This window comes from Triturus cristatus, chromosome 6 (assembly GCF_964204655.1).
Source record: "Triturus cristatus chromosome 6, aTriCri1.1, whole genome shotgun sequence".
Taxonomy (NCBI): Eukaryota; Metazoa; Chordata; class Amphibia; order Caudata; family Salamandridae; genus Triturus; species Triturus cristatus.
In genome coordinates this window covers 1,349,420,670-1,349,437,437 of record NC_140589.1, presented here as the reverse complement: position 1 = coordinate 1,349,437,437, position 16,768 = coordinate 1,349,420,670, and the positions used below count along the sequence as shown (strand labels likewise).

General features: G+C 49.1%; 1 protein-coding gene across 1 annotated transcript in view; it reads right to left on the bottom strand.

The window, feature by feature from the left end:
* Window positions 1–16,768, bottom strand: part of USP34 (ubiquitin specific peptidase 34) — a 2,509,780-nt gene that overhangs the window by 116,613 nt on the left and 2,376,399 nt on the right. Inside the window, exons 76-77 of the mRNA XM_085612349.1 lie at window positions 1,534–1,674; window positions 1,299–1,442 (exon numbers count right to left, since the gene is read on the bottom strand). Of these exons, the coding sequence (XP_085468475.1) occupies window positions 1,299–1,442; window positions 1,534–1,674 (285 nt within the window). The remainder of the gene's footprint in view (window positions 1–1,298; window positions 1,443–1,533; window positions 1,675–16,768) is intronic.

Genomic DNA, 16,768 nt, shown 5'->3' with positions numbered 1-16,768 from the left:
TGATCCAAACATTTGGGATTACAAAATAGAATAAGAAGAAACTTATGGATATATGACCAACGATATAAAAAAGTGTGACCAGCAGGAGTCTGAACGCCTCTAAGGTATCATCTGTTTTATCGACACAGAAACAAAGTGCTAGATCCAAATTACTATGGATAATACAACAGCCCTAAGGAAAATGTTGGGGCAAAGTGATCTTTAGTATAATATTGTCTGATTTCTGATCAGTTTTCAGCTAAATTATTTTGTCCAATATTGCAACACTCGCTACCCACAAACTACCAACTGCCAGGGCTGACTGTCATGTGATTGTATGCTCTAACCGATGAGAATAGTAACAGAATCACAAAAGGTATAATTTTTGAGGTGGTTGCTGGAATTTTTTAGGCAATCTAAAGAAATGTGGAAGACTGCTTCCCTCATCTACTACCTCTAGAAATAATTGGGATTTGTCAAGAAGAAAGAATTCATTAGTGCTCTTAACCTGTGCCGGATATTCATATAAGGACATCTGTGTTGTTGTGCACTTTAGGCAAAGTTCTCACATTACAGTAATTGCCAGAAGATTGTGTGCTTTAAACATCTGAGATCACACAAAAAATACTTAACAAGAAAATTTGGAAAATCAGCCCCTTGAAAAAAGGAGGGTGACCATCACTTGTCCCAACATGTTCGCACATTTGTAGTATTGACAAAGAGACAATTGCAAGATCCAAGTCACTCTGCATAATACAACAGCCCTTAGGAAAATGTCAGGATGAAGTGATATGTAGTATAACATTTTCTGACTTGAGTAAGAGAGGATACTGTAATGTATCAGTCTGAAAAACACCAGCTTCAAAATTCTTGTGTCTGCAAAGAATTTTAAAAAGTAGGATTTTACTGAACTTTATATTTACCAATATTAAATTTGAAAAACAAAAATCCAAAGCAGCTGTATTGCAGTTTACAGCTTCTCGAAATGCCTCACGAAATAACAATTTGGATCTTAGTATTTAACTGGATAAAAACGATCTCTTTTTGCATTTTGAAATAGTACAAGTGTGGTTCAATGCAACATTGAGCATATACTACTGTACACGATTAGAATGGTCTCATCAAACAGTTAGCACATGCTTGTGGTTTTAGTAAAAGACTGAAGAGATTTAGGTGATTACAGAAACAACACAGTATAGGTACAGGAAATGAATATCATCCACAACCCTTATGCATGTAGTGATAGCAAGTCAGAGACAAAGAAATAAGCATGCTTGGAAATCACCATTGGGCTATTAAAGACATATGAGTTATCCTACCCCATTTAAAGTAGTGCTGGTCTTGGAGATGTCCCCTCGGTTGGTGAAATCAGATTCAAGAGTTTGATACTGATTTATGAGGTTGGTGATAAGGGTATTGATGAGACTGGTACAATTTGTTTCTGAAAACACCTGGCCTTGAACCTGAGGAAAAAGCATGACATCTTATAGAAGACTATGAATCCCAAAAATACCCTTACCAAGCTGAAATATTACATATAAGAAGCAAACCTACCTTTTGAAGGAATTGTGTCAGGAATGTGTACACAACATTATTGTTAAGAAACAGCCTTTCATCCATCAAAATACATTTTATGTACTCTGCAAACACGGGATCTTCGCACAGCAGCTTAATGCAGTTCTTCGACATGTTGGACTAACAGAAATTAGAGAAAAACACAACTGAAATCAACCACTATCATACTTGCTTAACATTAGACCCTGCAGGAAATTGTGTAAAGCGGCCTGCAGTGAACAAGTGAACATACATCATAAGATAATAATGTACTATTAATCTAACATACTCTGTCAAATTTGCAGCTTCATTTTGCTGTGTTTAGCTCTGAATTCGAAAGGTTACTTAAGATTGGTAAAGGTCTTTAACCCCTTCCATGCTCATGACGGAACGGTTCCGTCATGAGCATCGGTTGAGCTGTGCTCATGACGGAACCGTTCCGTCATGGCCCCGCCCGCGCTCGAACCCTTCAGCACCGCGGAGGAATCCGCGCAGCGCTGAAGGGGTTAAGAGGGATAGGATAGATTTGTGCAGATTTTTTATGCAAACCTATTTCAGGCACCCAAGCTTGTGTAAGAGACTCACCAGAACAACTGAAAGCGAGAAATTAATCATAAGCTTTTGTAGGAAGGTGGATATCTGACTATGGTTACCCCCAACTTTTTGCCTAGTGTCTAGCTGGTTTTTCGACTTAGTTGGCCTGAGATCCTGCCATTCAGGGTCTCAGGCTGTCTGCTCTCTCTTTAAAATGGACTCCATGTACCCTAGGTACATAACCAATTGGTAAGGATCACCTTATTGGACCCTGTACAGTGTACCCTAGGTACCCAGGGCACAGGTGTACCCTAGGCCTCCCAGGGGCTGCAGCATGTATTATGCCACCCCTGGTCTGGCCTTCCAATCAGACACAACTGGCTGATCACTCAGCTGGGGCAAGGTCGTGTAATCACCCCTTGCTTAGATATAGTATATCTATATCTACCTTATATATAGACACATGTGTCCCTATCAGCCACTCCTATGGCAGGCCTTAACAATCCTGGAGGCAGAGTGCTTGGTAACATGTGAGTTGGTGCTCTAGCATGAGCTGAGCCTGTCTGCAGCTTTCAGAACCATGTCCTTATAGCTGTTCTATGATATAGCCTACCATATACTCTTAAAGTGCCTTATAATCTTAAACGGTTATGGTAACTATGGTTTGGCTTTATCAAAACATGTCGTGTAAGGTGTCTAACACTTTGGAATAATACCCCCATACCATTTCTGGTGATGAGGATATTATTCCTCCCTTCTAGAGGGAGAGACATGTTAAAATCCTACTTTGCTGTTTAACTCTAACCAAAGCCTCAGCATCACAAAATGGATGCTGCTGCCACAGACACGAGTCTGACCCCCTGCTGCTGGGAGTGATCCTGGCAAGGGAGGCTTGGACAATAGGTTTCCTGCTTGGGGAGGTGCTAGCACCTCCCCAGACAGACTTTAGTGTATTGGGGCAGGGAGGGCTGAAAGGAATGAGACATGCCTGGGGCACACAAGGTGTCCCATGCATAGCCCAGTTCAAACCGGTGCTGGGGCACTCCAGCCCCAGCTCTGGCGCGAAACTGGACAAAGGGAAGTGGGTGTAACCACCCCCTCCCAGGTCCCACCCATAAGGCGTGACCTAGCAGGTATCCCAGCCCCCCAGATTAGTATAAGAGTGGGAGTTGGGCCTCAAGACTTTAGATTATCCTGAACCTGCAAAACTGAACAGAAACTCTGGACCTTCGACATTCGACGAAAGAAGAAGACTGAAGAATCTCCCTTGTAGCCAAGGAGTGGCTACCCTGTGCAAACAGGCACCATCAAGAGACTACCCTTTGCTTTGCCCACGTTCTACGAGGAACCGACTGCAGAGCCCGACCAGAGCCTTGACTTCTAGACATCTCCGACCCTGATCCACATCGACAGCAAAGCTGAGATCCGTGGAGGCAACGAGCGACGTGGGACCGGCTACCTGGAAAAAGTGGCTAGTAACTTAAAGCGCAGCTTCTGAGGTACCCTCGAAGTTGTGCACCGGGGATTGAGAAGCCCCAACCCCAAGCACCATCTGCACCGAAGATCAGCCCCCCACACTCCACGAGTCCTGCGTGGGGCCCTTCTGCATTTTCCTGCTTGCCGCGTCTGTCCGGTTGCTTGCCCACTGGCTAGTGGCCTTTGTGACGACGCTCCCTGAAATCTTCCGCGCTGGTTTGGCTCCTCCAGACTGGCTCCCGCTTCTCTGCAAAGAAGAAGCACCCCAGACCTTCCTGGTCTGAACCAGAAGCAAGTCCTCCGTTCTTCGTGGGTTCCGCTTGCCAAGGCTTGGTGAGTCCTAGTCCAACTTCGACGCCGCCGACAGCAAGAGCCTTCGTGGGACAGCTCGCCTCCTGGTCCTGGTCGTCCTCGACGCTTCCTGGTCCTCCTGGCTGCAGCGACAAGCTTCACCTTCACCTGCAAATCTTCACGACATCGCCTGGTTCCTTCCTGGTTCCACGTGGTCACTGGCTAGTGACCTTGACTCTGTCCCTTCTGCTTGCAGGTTTCCTCTCTTCTTGATCCCAGCCTTGGGATCCACCGGACACTCTTCACTGACTGCCTGTCAGCATCTTTCTTCAGGCATCCATAGGAGTCGACGACGAAAACGACGCATCTTCACCCCTATGCACCCGCAGCCTGTGGGCTAGGTAACCTGGGTACTCCGGTGCTCATCAGGATAGTGACTATCCTAGTGTCTAGTTTTCAAGTCTCAACTTCCTAGCTACTCCGGAAGTGTCCTAAACCTACCGTTTTCTAAACTGTACTATTGCTATTGACTTTTACGCATTACGTGTGAGTGTTTCCACTCTGCACACGAATCCCGTGGGCCTCCCACTTCCTAACTAACGCTAGTGTAGTGTAGCCCCAGCGATTCCCTAGGCCTAGGCCTATTCTATTTCCGTGACAGTGGTTCTTAGAACTTGCCTGCAGTCCTGTTGCTGATGGACAGTGAGGCTGTCAGAAAAGACCACACCATCAACTGAGCCATCATCAGGGTTCTGAGTCAACAGGTCTGGGAGAGGGTCACTCTCTTCCTCCTGCCCCTCATCTGTAGCCATGAGTAGCCCCATGTCTGCCCTGTCAACATATGCCTTCAATCTGTTGACATGAAGCACCCTGTGGGGGCTTCTGGGAGTCCCAAGGTCCACCAAGTAGGTGACTTCTCCCTTTTTCTCAACAATGGTGTGGGGTCCAGACCATTTGTCTTGGAGTGCTGCTGGGGCCACTGGCTCCAACACCCACACTTTCTGCCCTGGCTGGTAAACAGTCAGCGCAGCCTTTTGGTCATGCCAAGCTTTTTGGAGTTCTTGGCTTGCCTCAAGGTTTTTAGAAGCCTTCTTCATATACTCTGCCATCCTGGAGCGGAGACCAAGTACATAATCCACTATGTCAAGTTTGGGATGTCTGAGAGGTCTCTCCCATCCTTCCCTTACCAAACACAGGGGTCCTCTTACAGGATGCCCAAACAAAAGCTCAAAAGGGCTGTAGCCAACCCCCTTTTGTGGGACCTCTCTGTAAGCAAACAGAAGGCAGGGTAAAAGGATGTCCCATCTTCGCCTAAGCTTGTCTGGTAAACCTTTTATCATTCCCTTTAGGGTCTTGTTGAATCTCTCAACAAGCCCATTGCACTGTGGGTGATAGGGTGGGGTGAACTTGTAGTTCACACCACACTCCTTCCACATTGCAGTCAAGTATCCTGACATGAAGTTGGCACCTCTGTCAGAAATGACCTCCTTTGGAAAGCCCACTCTGGAGAATACTCCAAGCAGGGCCCTTGCCACAACAGGAGCTGTTGTGGTCCTCAGGGGAATAGCTTCTGGATACCTGGTGGCATGGTCCACTATCACCAGTATGAATCTGTGCCCAGATGCTGTTTGTGGGTCCATTGGTCCTACAATATCTATGCCCACTCTTTCAAAGGGAACCCCCACCACAGGTAGTGGTATGAGGGGGGCCTTTGTGGTGCCACCTGATTTGCCACTGGCTTGGCAGGTGACACAGGAGCGACAAAACTCCTTAGTATCTTCTGACATATGGGGCCAGTGAAAGTGAGGGACAAGATGTTACCAAGCACTCTGCCTCCAGGATTGTTAAGGCCTGCCATAGGAGTGGCTGATAGGTACACATGTGTCTATATGCAAGTTAGGTATAGGAATACTATACCTAAGCAAGGGGCGATTACACAACCTTGCCCCAGCTGAGTGATCAGCCAGTTGTGTCATAATGGAAGGCCAGGCCAGGGGTGGCATAATACATGCTGCAGCCCCTGGTAGGCCTAGGGTACACCTATGCCCTGGGTACCTAAGGTACACTGTACAGGGGCCAATAAGGTGATCCTATCCAATTGGGTTATGCACCTAAAGTACATAGTATTAATTTAGAGAGAGAACAGCAGGGCTGTGGGTCTGATTAGCAGGCCCACAGCCACATCTAAGTCGAAAACCAGTAAAGCAAAAGCAAAAAGTGGGGGTGAACATAGAAAGCAGACCCTACTCTCCTACAGTCTAGAGGTAGGAGAAGACTGCATGGGGCGAGCCCGCGTTCAACAGCCAGTCCTCGAGATAGGGGAAGACTGAAACCCCCGATCTGTGCAGATGAGCTGCGACAACCGCCATCACTTTCGTGAACACCCGAGAAGCGCTGGTAAGGCCAAAGGGGAGCACGGTAAACTGAAAGTGCTCATGGCCTACCGTGAACCGCAGGTAATGCCGGTGGGTTGGCAGGACCGGTGTGAGAAGTTGGCCTGATGTATGATGTCACTAGTTCTAGTGTACACCTTATATCAGTCCAAACAGCCCTTATGGTGATTGGTTGTAAAGTCAACCTTATAGACCAGCTATCCTAGTGGTAGCATGGACAAGAGCAGTCTTAGGCTAAACTCTGAATGGCATGTGAAGCCAGCTGTGATTCCATATGCAATCCCTTGAATACCAAATGAAAGGACAGCACAACAGATATATATATAAAATAAAGTGTATTTATTCTAGTCAAACCCTCAGCACTCTTTATGAGATTAGAGGTAAGTACAACACAGTCTTATTTATGCATACATTAAGTCACACAGGTAAGTAATACAGTTAGGCCCTAGGGGCCACGCAAACCATATACTAAAGAAGTGGTATAAGGACCACTGTCACGAAAATAGGATAGGCCTAGGCCTAGGGAATCGCTGGGGCTACACTACACTAGCAACAGTTAGGAAGTGGGAGGCCCACGGGATTCAGGTGCAGAGTGGAAACACTCACGCGTAATGCGTAAAAGTCGATAGAATTACTAGCAGTTAGAAATTAACAGTTTAAGGACACTTCTGAAGCAGCTAGAGAGTCGAGACTCCGAAACTAGACCCTAGGATAGTCACTACCCTTGTGAGCACCGAAGTACCCAAGTTACCTAGCCCACGGACTGCGGGTGCATAGGTGTGAACTTGCGTCGGGTTTCGTCGTGGACTTCTATGGATGCCTGAAGGAAAGTTGCTGACAGGCAGTCAGTGAAGAGTGTCCGGTGGATCCCAAGGCTGGGATCAAGAAGAGAGAATACCTGCAAGCAGAAGGGACAGAGTCAAGGTCACTAGCCAGTGACTACGTGGAACCAGGAAGGAACCAGGCGATGTCGTGAAGATTGCAGGTGAAGGTGAAGCTTGTCGCTGCAGCCACGGGGATCAGGAGATGTCGAGGACGACCAGGACCAGGAGGCGAGCTGTCCCACGAAGGCTCTTGCTGTCGGCGGCGTCGAAGTTGGACTAGGACTCACCAAGCCTTGGCAAGCGGGACCCACGAAGAACGGAGGACTTGCTTCTGGTGCAGACCAGGAAGGTCTGGGGTGCTTCTCTTTTGCAGGGAAGCGGGAGCCAGTCTGGAGGAGCCAAACCAGCAGTGAAGATTTCAGGGAGTGTCGTCACAAAGGCCACTAGCCAACGGGCAAGCAATCGGACAGACGCGGCAAGCAGGAAAATGCAGAAGGGCCCCACGCAGGACTCGTGGAGTGTGGGGGGCTGATCTTCGGTGCAGATGGTGGTTGGGGCTTCTCAATCCCCGGTGCACAACTTCGAGGGTACCTCAGAAGCTGCGCTGGAAGATACTAGCCACTTTTCCCAGGTAGCCGGTCCCACGTCTCTCGTCGCCTCCACAGATCTCAGCTCGGCTGTGGATGTGGATCAGGGTCGGAGAAGTCTGGAAGTCAAGGCTCTGGTCGGGCTCTGCAGTCGGTCCCTCGTAGAACTTCAGCAAAGCAAAGGGTAGTCTCTTGATGGTGCCTGTTTGCACAGGGTAGCCACTCCTTGGCCACAAGGGAGATTCTTCAGTCTTCTTCTTTCGGCGAATGTCGAAGGTCCAGAGTTTCTGTTCAAGTTGGAGGTTCAGGATAATCTAATCTCCTGGGGCCCAGCTACCACTCTTATACTAATCTGGGGGGCTGGGTTACCTGCTAGGTCACGCCTTATGGGTGGGACCTGGGAGGGGAGTGGTTACACCCCCTTCCCTTTGTCCAGTTTCGCGCCAGGACTGGGGCTGGAGTGCCCCAGCACCGGTTTGAACTGGACTATGCATGGGACACCTTGTGTGCCCCAGGCATGTCTCATTCCTTTCAGCCCTCCCTGCCCAAATACACTAAAGTCTGTCTGGGGAGGTGCTAGCACCTCCCCAAGCAGGAAACCTATTGTCCAAGCCTCCCTTGCCGGGATCACTCCCAGCAGCAGGGGGTCAGACTCGTGTCTGTGGCAGCAGCATCCATTTTGTGATGCTGAGGCTTTGGTTAGAGTTAAACAGCAAAGTAGGATTTTAACATGTCTCTCCCTCTAGAAGGGAGGAATAATATCCTCATCACCAGAAATGGTATGGGGGTATTATTCCAAAGTGTTAAGACACCTTACACGACATGTTTTGATAAAGCCAAACCATAGTTGGTTTTGGTTTGATTTTGGTGTGATCACCCCTGAGGCGGAAGCCGGGGGCTGTGTGAGTGCTACGCTGTGTTTGTAACAGATTTAAATCTTTGTTGAGTGCTAGTGGTGCGGCTGTCTGCTGACTTGGACTTGTACTCGCTAGCTCGAACGCTCTGTTTTTAATTGTAATTCATTTTAAATTGTAAATGGCTCATCTGGCGCATAGACTCCCTTGTCTCCACTTCGCTCGGCTCCCTACCGGCAGGACTCCCTCCTTGCTCGGGACTCCTGCCATTGGGCCGAGCTGAGGGTGGCCGCCATCTTGGGAGTAGGCCGGGGTAGCGCGCTAGTTGCGGCTGCCTCCTCACCCTCCTCCTCCCCGATAAATGGACACCGCTCCAAGACGGCGCAGCGGGCGGGCGCAGCGGGCACGCCAAAGGCAAGCCCGTCTGCGCCCGTCCGCGCCAGGACCGGGCCCAGGGCCAGAACCCCTGTTCATAATCCCCGCCAAGGACCACTTACCTATTCAAAATCTGCTTTGTTAAAATTACGCACAATGACTAACACCCAATGTGTTCGTTATAATCTATGTAGAGTTCTGATATCTACTGAACTCACTTGCCCTCACTGTGATATCAATCTACATATAGTCAATGAAAAGGTCAAAAGGAACTCCATGACAACCAGCACCTCTACAAACTTTTCTATAGCACTTATAAACGCTCGTTCTTTGGTTAAACATCGGCAAGAAGTATCTGACCTCATCCTAGATAATAACTTAGACTGTCTCTTCATAACAGAGACGTAGACGGATGAGGCATCCGACCCAGACATGGCAGTTGCTGCCCCTCCAGCCTATTTAGCTTATCGGCAAGACCGAGTCGGAAGGCGGGGAGGCGGGCTAGCGGGGAGGCGGGGAGGCGGGCTAGCCATCATAGCCCGGGATCATATAAATGTGAGAATGTCATCTATCCCTTCCAGCCTTTTCGAAGCCCTCCAATTTGACCTTAAGCTCACTCCATCATTTCACTTCAAAGGAATGCTAATATATCGTCCCCCAGGTGCCCGAACTGGCTTCCTTGCCAACCTTGGCTCAATACTTGAAGCACTGGCGATGGAAGACTCTTTCACACTGATGGGTGATATGAACCTCCACCTCGAGAAGTCATCTGATAGCGACACCCGCACATTGATATCAGACATGGACATCCTGAGCCTTCGGCAATTGGTTACCACCCCCACCCACAGGGCCGGTCACACCCTGGACGGCATCTTCTCCAATTTGGAAGGTCTAAAAATAATAGACACCTTGCCCATGCCTTGGACAGATCACTATGTCATCCTAATGAGGATCTCAGTCATGGCTAATAGGGCCAGGAGAGAACCTGCTCCGAGACCAGAACCTTTTAAAGTCTGGAAAGATATTGATCATCTGGAGCTCTTTTCTCTTCTAGATAGGACCCGACCATGCCTTTCCACTGATCCGAATACTGCCACCTGCCAATTTCAGGAGTGGCTAGGCTCAGCCACAGACACTCTAGCCCCCACCAAAAAACCCTCTAGAAGTAGAACAGCACCCACGGCCCCTTGGTTTACAGAGGAACTGCGCAAACAGAAACAATTCTGCAGAAACAAGGAAAGGCACTGGCGTAGATCTTACAGTCTTTAAGACAAAGCCAGCTATAGGGATGTATTAGGGCTTTATAAAGCCCTTATTGTTGAAACCAAGAAAAAATTCTTTACAGAACAAATCAACAATGCCGACAATTCGAGTAAAAAACTGTTCGAGATCACCAAGACCCTAGCGGGAAACACTCCAGACTTAGCTCCACCTCCATCCCAATCTCTCTGCGATTCCTTGGCTAAGTTCTTTTTCACCAAGGTGAACGATATTTATCAAGTCTTCTCTGACAAAATTATAACTCAACCTCCTATGCCCGATGGCATTATTCAGGGCCATGCACTACCTCGGTTTACGGATCTCACAGAGACTCAAATTAAGGACATCACTGCCACTTTGAATTCGGGATCGGCTTTAGATCCCTGCCCCTTCAAGGTCATCCGTTCGGTGATGGACTGCTTAGCTCCTGAGATTACCTCAGTCTGTAATGCCATGTTTAGAACAGGGATCTATCCGGACTCACTAAAGAACACCCTGATTAAGCCTCTTTTAACGAAAGCCAATCTGGACAAGGAACAACTAAAGAACTACCGTCCCATAGCCAATCTACCTTTTCTAGCCAAGGTAGCTGAGAAGCCTATGAATACTCAACTCTCAGAGTTCTTAGAGAAGCACCAATCTCTAGACAACACCCAATTTGGCTTTCGCAGGTACCATGGCACAGAGACGGCCTTAATCAAAGCCACTGAGGATATACGAATGATTCGTGATCAGGGAGGAACAGCGATACTGGTACTACTTGATTTATCCGCAGCATTCGACACGGTCCACCATAAGATCTTGATGGACCGTGTCGGAAAGATGGGCATTTGCCATCTGGCACAGAACCTGCTTTCTTCCTTCTGGCAGGGAGAACACAGGTGGTCACACTGGGACATTTTCAATCTGACAAGCTGTCACTGCCATGTGGAGTTCCTCAAGGCTCATCCCTATGCCCGACACTATTTAATATCTATGTGTCGGACTTGGCATCTGTCATCAAAGCCCATGGGATGAGTCTTACTTCATACGCAGATGACACACAACTTGTGCTAGCCATTAATGGGGATGGAGAGAGAGTAGCAGGAAATCTCCAGGAGGGCATGCGGGCAATTGGAGACTGGATGGCCTCCAATTGCTTAAAACTAAACTCCGAAAAAACGGAGGTGCTCATCTTTGGACATCTCTCACCTTGCTGGTCGTCTACATGGTGGCCTCCCTCATAAGGGACCCCCCGAAACCAGTCACTTCGGTTAGAAACCTAGGAGTGATTTTTGATGAAAACCTGAACTTTATGGCCCACGCAAATAAAACAGCAGCTTCTGCCCACTATAAATTGAGGCTGATTAAGAAAATTCTGCCATTCTTACCAGCCGCAGCTGGAAAAACTCTGATAAGTGCCTTAGTGCTGTCCTCCCTCGACTATTGTAATGGCCTGTTTGTTAATGCTCAGGCCAGAGTGATCAATAAATTACAAACAATCCAAAACGCCGCAGCCCGTCTCCTGTCGGGAACCCCGAAATTCAAACCAATCTCAGATACAATAAAAAATTTGCATTGGCTCAAAATCCACAACAGGATTAAATTTAAAACACTCTGTATCACATACAAAGCACTGCACAACCAAGGTCCTGACTTCCTGAAGGCCCATCTTCGGCCTTCCCTATCCATTAGATCTCTCCGATCTAACAACTTCAATCTTCTGCAGGTACCTCGAACTAGAACAGTCACCTGTGGCGACAGGCTCTTTCTGGTGGCCGCTCCCAGGCTCTGGAACTCGGTACCAATTGCCATCAGAGAAAGCTCATCTTTGATGTTATTTCGCAAAAAATTGAAGACCTGGCTCTTTGGACAATAACAGCTCCGATTCAGCTTCTGTGGATACTTCACACCGTTCTCCCAGCGCCGAGACGCCTACGGGCATTTGTTCGCGCTTTATAAATCTCAAAAATAAATAAATAAATAGTTACCATAACCGTTTAAGATTATAAGGCACTTTAAGAGTATATGGTAGGCTATATCATAGAACAGCTATAAGGACATGGTTCCGAAAGCTGCAGACAGGCTCAGCTCATGCTAGAGCACCATCTCACATGTTACCAAGCACTCTGCCTCCAGGATTGTTAAGGCCTGCCATAGGAGTGACTGATAGGTACACATGTGTCTATATATAAGGGTAGATATAGGCATACTATATCTAAGCAAGGGGTGATTACACGACCTTGCCCCAGCTGAGTGATCAGCCAGTTGTGTCTGATTGGAAGGCCAGACCAGGGGTGGCATAATACATGCTGCAGCCCCTGGGAGGCCTAGGGTACACCTATGCCCTGGGTACCTAGGGTACACTGTACAGGGTCCAATAAGGTGATCCTTACCAATTGGGAATGTACCTAGGGTACATGGAGTCCATTTTAAAGAGAGAGCAGACAGCCTGAGACCCTGAATGGCAGGATCTCAGGCCAACTAAGTCGAAAAACCAGCTAGACACTAGGCAAAAAGTTGGGGGTAACCATAGTCAGATATCCACCTTCCTACAACCGGGATATGAGAATAAGCATCCTGCAAGTCCAACGCTACCATCCAGTCTCTAGGGTCGAGGCAGACAAGACCTGAGCGAGCGTCAACATCTTGAACTTCTCCTTCTGGAGGAAGCGGTTGACGTTCTTGAGATCCAAGATAGGACGCAGGCCCTTGTCCTTCTTGGTTACCAGAAAGTAGTGGGAGTAACAACCACGACCTACGTCTGGGAAAGGAACGTGCTCGATGGCTCCTCTGGCCAAAAGAGCTGTAACTTCCTGTTGGAGAAGGCCCAGGTGATTCTCCGACATGCGGTGGTACTGAGGTGGCATGGCTGGGGAGGTAGTCTCGAAGGGGAGGGAGTAGCCCCTTCGGACTATCTGTAAAACCCACCTGTCCGACGTGATGGTGCGCCAGTGGGGGAAGTGTCAGCGGATCCTGCCGCCCACTGGTGTTTGATGGGCCTGAAAAGCTGGACTAGGAAGGCTTGGAGGCTGCTGCAGAGGGGAATTGGTGGACTGGCCCACCCGCTGGCCTCCTGAACCACGGCGGTGTTTCCCACATCCCCAGCCACGCGAAGATTGGGAAACTTGCTGCGGCCTGTGGCTCTGAGCGGGACATAGTGGGGCACCACTTTCGTAGCCACGAAAGGGGCGGACTGCGCAGGGCGGCTGGAGAGGCCCAAGGACTTGACCGTAGCCCGTGAGACCTTGAAACGCTTTAAAGAGTTGACCGCTTTGACGCCAAAAAGGCGACAGACATCAAAAGGTATGTCCATGAGGGTATTCTGGACATCCCCCGAAAAGCCAGTCGATCTCATCCAGGCGTAGCGACGAAGGGCTACTGAAGTGGAAATCGTCCTGCCTAGAGAGTCGGCGGTATCCAGCCTACAAGTGATGGTTAACTTTGATGCAACCCTCCTGGTGGTAACAGCCTGAGAGAGCACTGTCCAGACACTGAGGCAGCACCTGTGCAACCATGTCCAACACAGAGTGGGAATAACGGACCAATAGACATGCGGTGTTTACCGACCGCAGTCCCAAGCTGGCCGAAGAGAAAGGAAAATGCTACTTACCAGTATGCATCTGTTCTTGGCGAACAAGTTACTTACCTTCGGTAACGATATATCTGTAAGAAACATTAGATTCCTTACCTTAGAATATCCCCAGGCGTCAGGCTGGATCCGGAAAGATGTTTCGTCAGCAGTACCCTTGCGCGTCGGTAGACGTTGTCTGCGACTCCGCGTCCGTCGTCATAATCGCCGGGATGATGTCGGAGTACTTAGACGCCGATCTCGCGCGCTGACGTCAGTTCTGTATATAGCTTTCCGCGCCAGGAATGCAGAGCCATGCAAGAAACCGACACTGGTGCCATGAAACTAGGGCCCTGAAACGGATGACCGTAACCCTGGATATCAGTTCGCAGAAAGGTGAGGATGGGTGGGGCGGTACGGAATCTAACTAACTAATGTTTCTCACAGATACATCGTTACCGAAGGTAAGTAACTTGTTCATCTGAAAGAAACACGTTAGTTAGATTCCTTACCTTAGAATAGATACCCCAGCAATGTCAACCCCGGTGGAGGGTCTGGGAACCAAGATCACACCAGGAAGTCCTGGAGAACGGAAAGGCCAAAGAAGCCGTCTCTCCAGACTTGGCTGTCCAGGCAGTAGTGTTTGGTGAACGTGTGCGATACCCACGTAGCTGCCTGGCAGATGTCATTTAGGTGGACTCATTGTCCTAAAGCAGTGGTAGCTCCCGTTGCCCTGTGGAATGGGCGCGCAGTCCCACTGGAGGCTTCTTCTTAGCCAAAGAATAGCAGGCTTTGATGCACAGAACAACCCACCTGGAGATGGTCCATTTGTGCATGGACCTTTCTTAAGGCCCACATAACCCACAAAGAGACAAAATTGTTTGGCACTACCCAAGTAGAAGGAAAGCGCACGTTTTGGATTCAGACTGTGGAGCCTCTCCTTCTTTTGAAGGATGCGGAGGTGGAAAGAAGGTGGGCAAAGTGATGGTTTGGCCAATGTGGAAACAATTAACCACCTTTGGAAGAAAGGAAGGTATAGTTCAGAGGATGACCTTGTCTGGATAAACAGCCAGAAAGGGAGGCTTGGAAGAAAGAGCAGAGCAGAGGTGATGGCCACCAGAAAGGCAGTTTTCAAAGTGAGGAGCCTGAGAATTTAGTTATGTAGTGGCTCAAAGGGAGCGCACATAAGATAGGTAAGAACCAAGTTAAAGTCTCACTGGGGCATTACAAAGGGAACAGGAAGAAAAAGATGAGTAATGCCCTTAAGGAATCTATTTACAACAGAGGACTTGAAAAGAGAAGGCTGATAAGGAAGCCTAAGAAAGGCTGAGATGGCCGAGAGGTAGCACTTTAGAGTGCCCAGAGCAAAGCCCTGCTGGGCCAGAGAAAGGAGGAAAAAGAGGACCTCAGATAGAGAGGCAGAAAGGGGATCCATAGCCCTTGCTGTGCACCATGCCGCAAATCTGTTCCATCGACAGGCGTATACCGTCTTAGTGGAGGGACGCCTGGCAGCCAAGATAACATCTGGGACTTCGGGAGGCAGGTCAAACAACGTCAAGTGCCACCGCTCAATCTCTACATAAGGAGGTGGTGACTGGACAGGTTCAGGTGGAGGACCGTCCCCTGCTGCTGCAACAGAAGATCATCCCGAAGAGGCAGTCAGATCGGAGGATCGATGGCCATGTTGAGCAGCTCGGGATACCAGACTCTTCGTGCCCAATTCGGAGCCACAAGAATGACTTGGGCCCTGTCGCGCTTGATCTTCTTCAGCACTCTGGGCAGACGTTGGATAGACGGAGAGGCGTATAGAAGAGCGCGACTCCACTTGTGCCGAAAAGCGTCACCTAGCAAGTGCCGCCTGGGAAATTCTAATGCGCAGAACTGCTGACATTGTGCATTCTCTTCGGTGGCGAATAAATCTAACCAAGGCTCCCCCACTGCTGAGAGAGACCTTGCACCACCTCCAAGTGAAGACGCCATTCATGATCCATCATGCACCTGAGTCTGAGTTCATCCGCCCTGGCGTTCAAGGAACCTGCCAAGTTTTTGAATCACCAGGGATATGCCCTGATGAACAAGTTACTTACCTGCGGTAACAATGTATCTGTAAGAAACATTAGTTAGATTCCTCACCTTAGAATATCCCCAGGCGTCAGACTGGATCCGGAAGATTTTTCGTCAGCAATACCCCTTGCGCGTCGCTAGGTGTCGTCTGCGGCTCCGCGTCCGTCGTTGGCGTCGTGCGCCGTAATGATGTCGGAGTACTTAGACGCCGCCCTCGCGCACTGACGCCAGTTCTTGTACATAGCTTTCCGCGCCAGGAACGCAGAGCCATGCAAGAGACCGACACTGGTGCCAAAAAAGTCTAGGGGCCTGAAAAGGACAACCTTAACCCTAGATGTCAGTTCGCAGAACGGGGAGGATGGGTGAGTCGGTGAGGAATCTAACTAACTAATGTTTCTTACAAATACATCGTTACCGAAGGTAAGTAACTTGTTCATCTGAAAGAAACACGTTAGTTAGATTCCTCACCTTAGAATAGATACCCAAGCAATACCAACCCCGGTGGTGGGTCTGCGAACCAAGATCACACCAGAAAGTCCTGGAGAACAGAACGGCCAAAGAAGCCGTCTCTCCGGACTTGGCTGTCTAGGCAATAATGCCTGGCAAACGTGTGTAGCGAAGCCCACGTAGCCGCCTGACAGATGTCCTGCAAAGGGACTCCCCGTCCCAAAGCAGTAGTAGCCGCTGTAGCCTGAGTAGAATGGGCGCGCAGCCCAACAGGAGGGTCCTTTTTCGCCAAGGAGTAACAGATTTTGATTTTGGAAGGATGCGGAGGCGGAAAGAAGGTGGGCAAGGTGACAGATTGCCCAAGATGAAAGGGAGTCACCACTTTCGGAAGGAAGGAGGGACGAGGCCGAAGGACAACCTTGTCCGGATGAACAGATAGAAAAGGAGGCTTGGACGATAGAGCCTGGAGCTCACTCACCCGTCTAGCCGAGGTGATGGCTACCAGGAAAGCAGTCTTAAGCGTCAGAAGACGAAGAGGACAATTGTGAAGAGGCTCAAAGGGAGCGCACATCAGAAATGT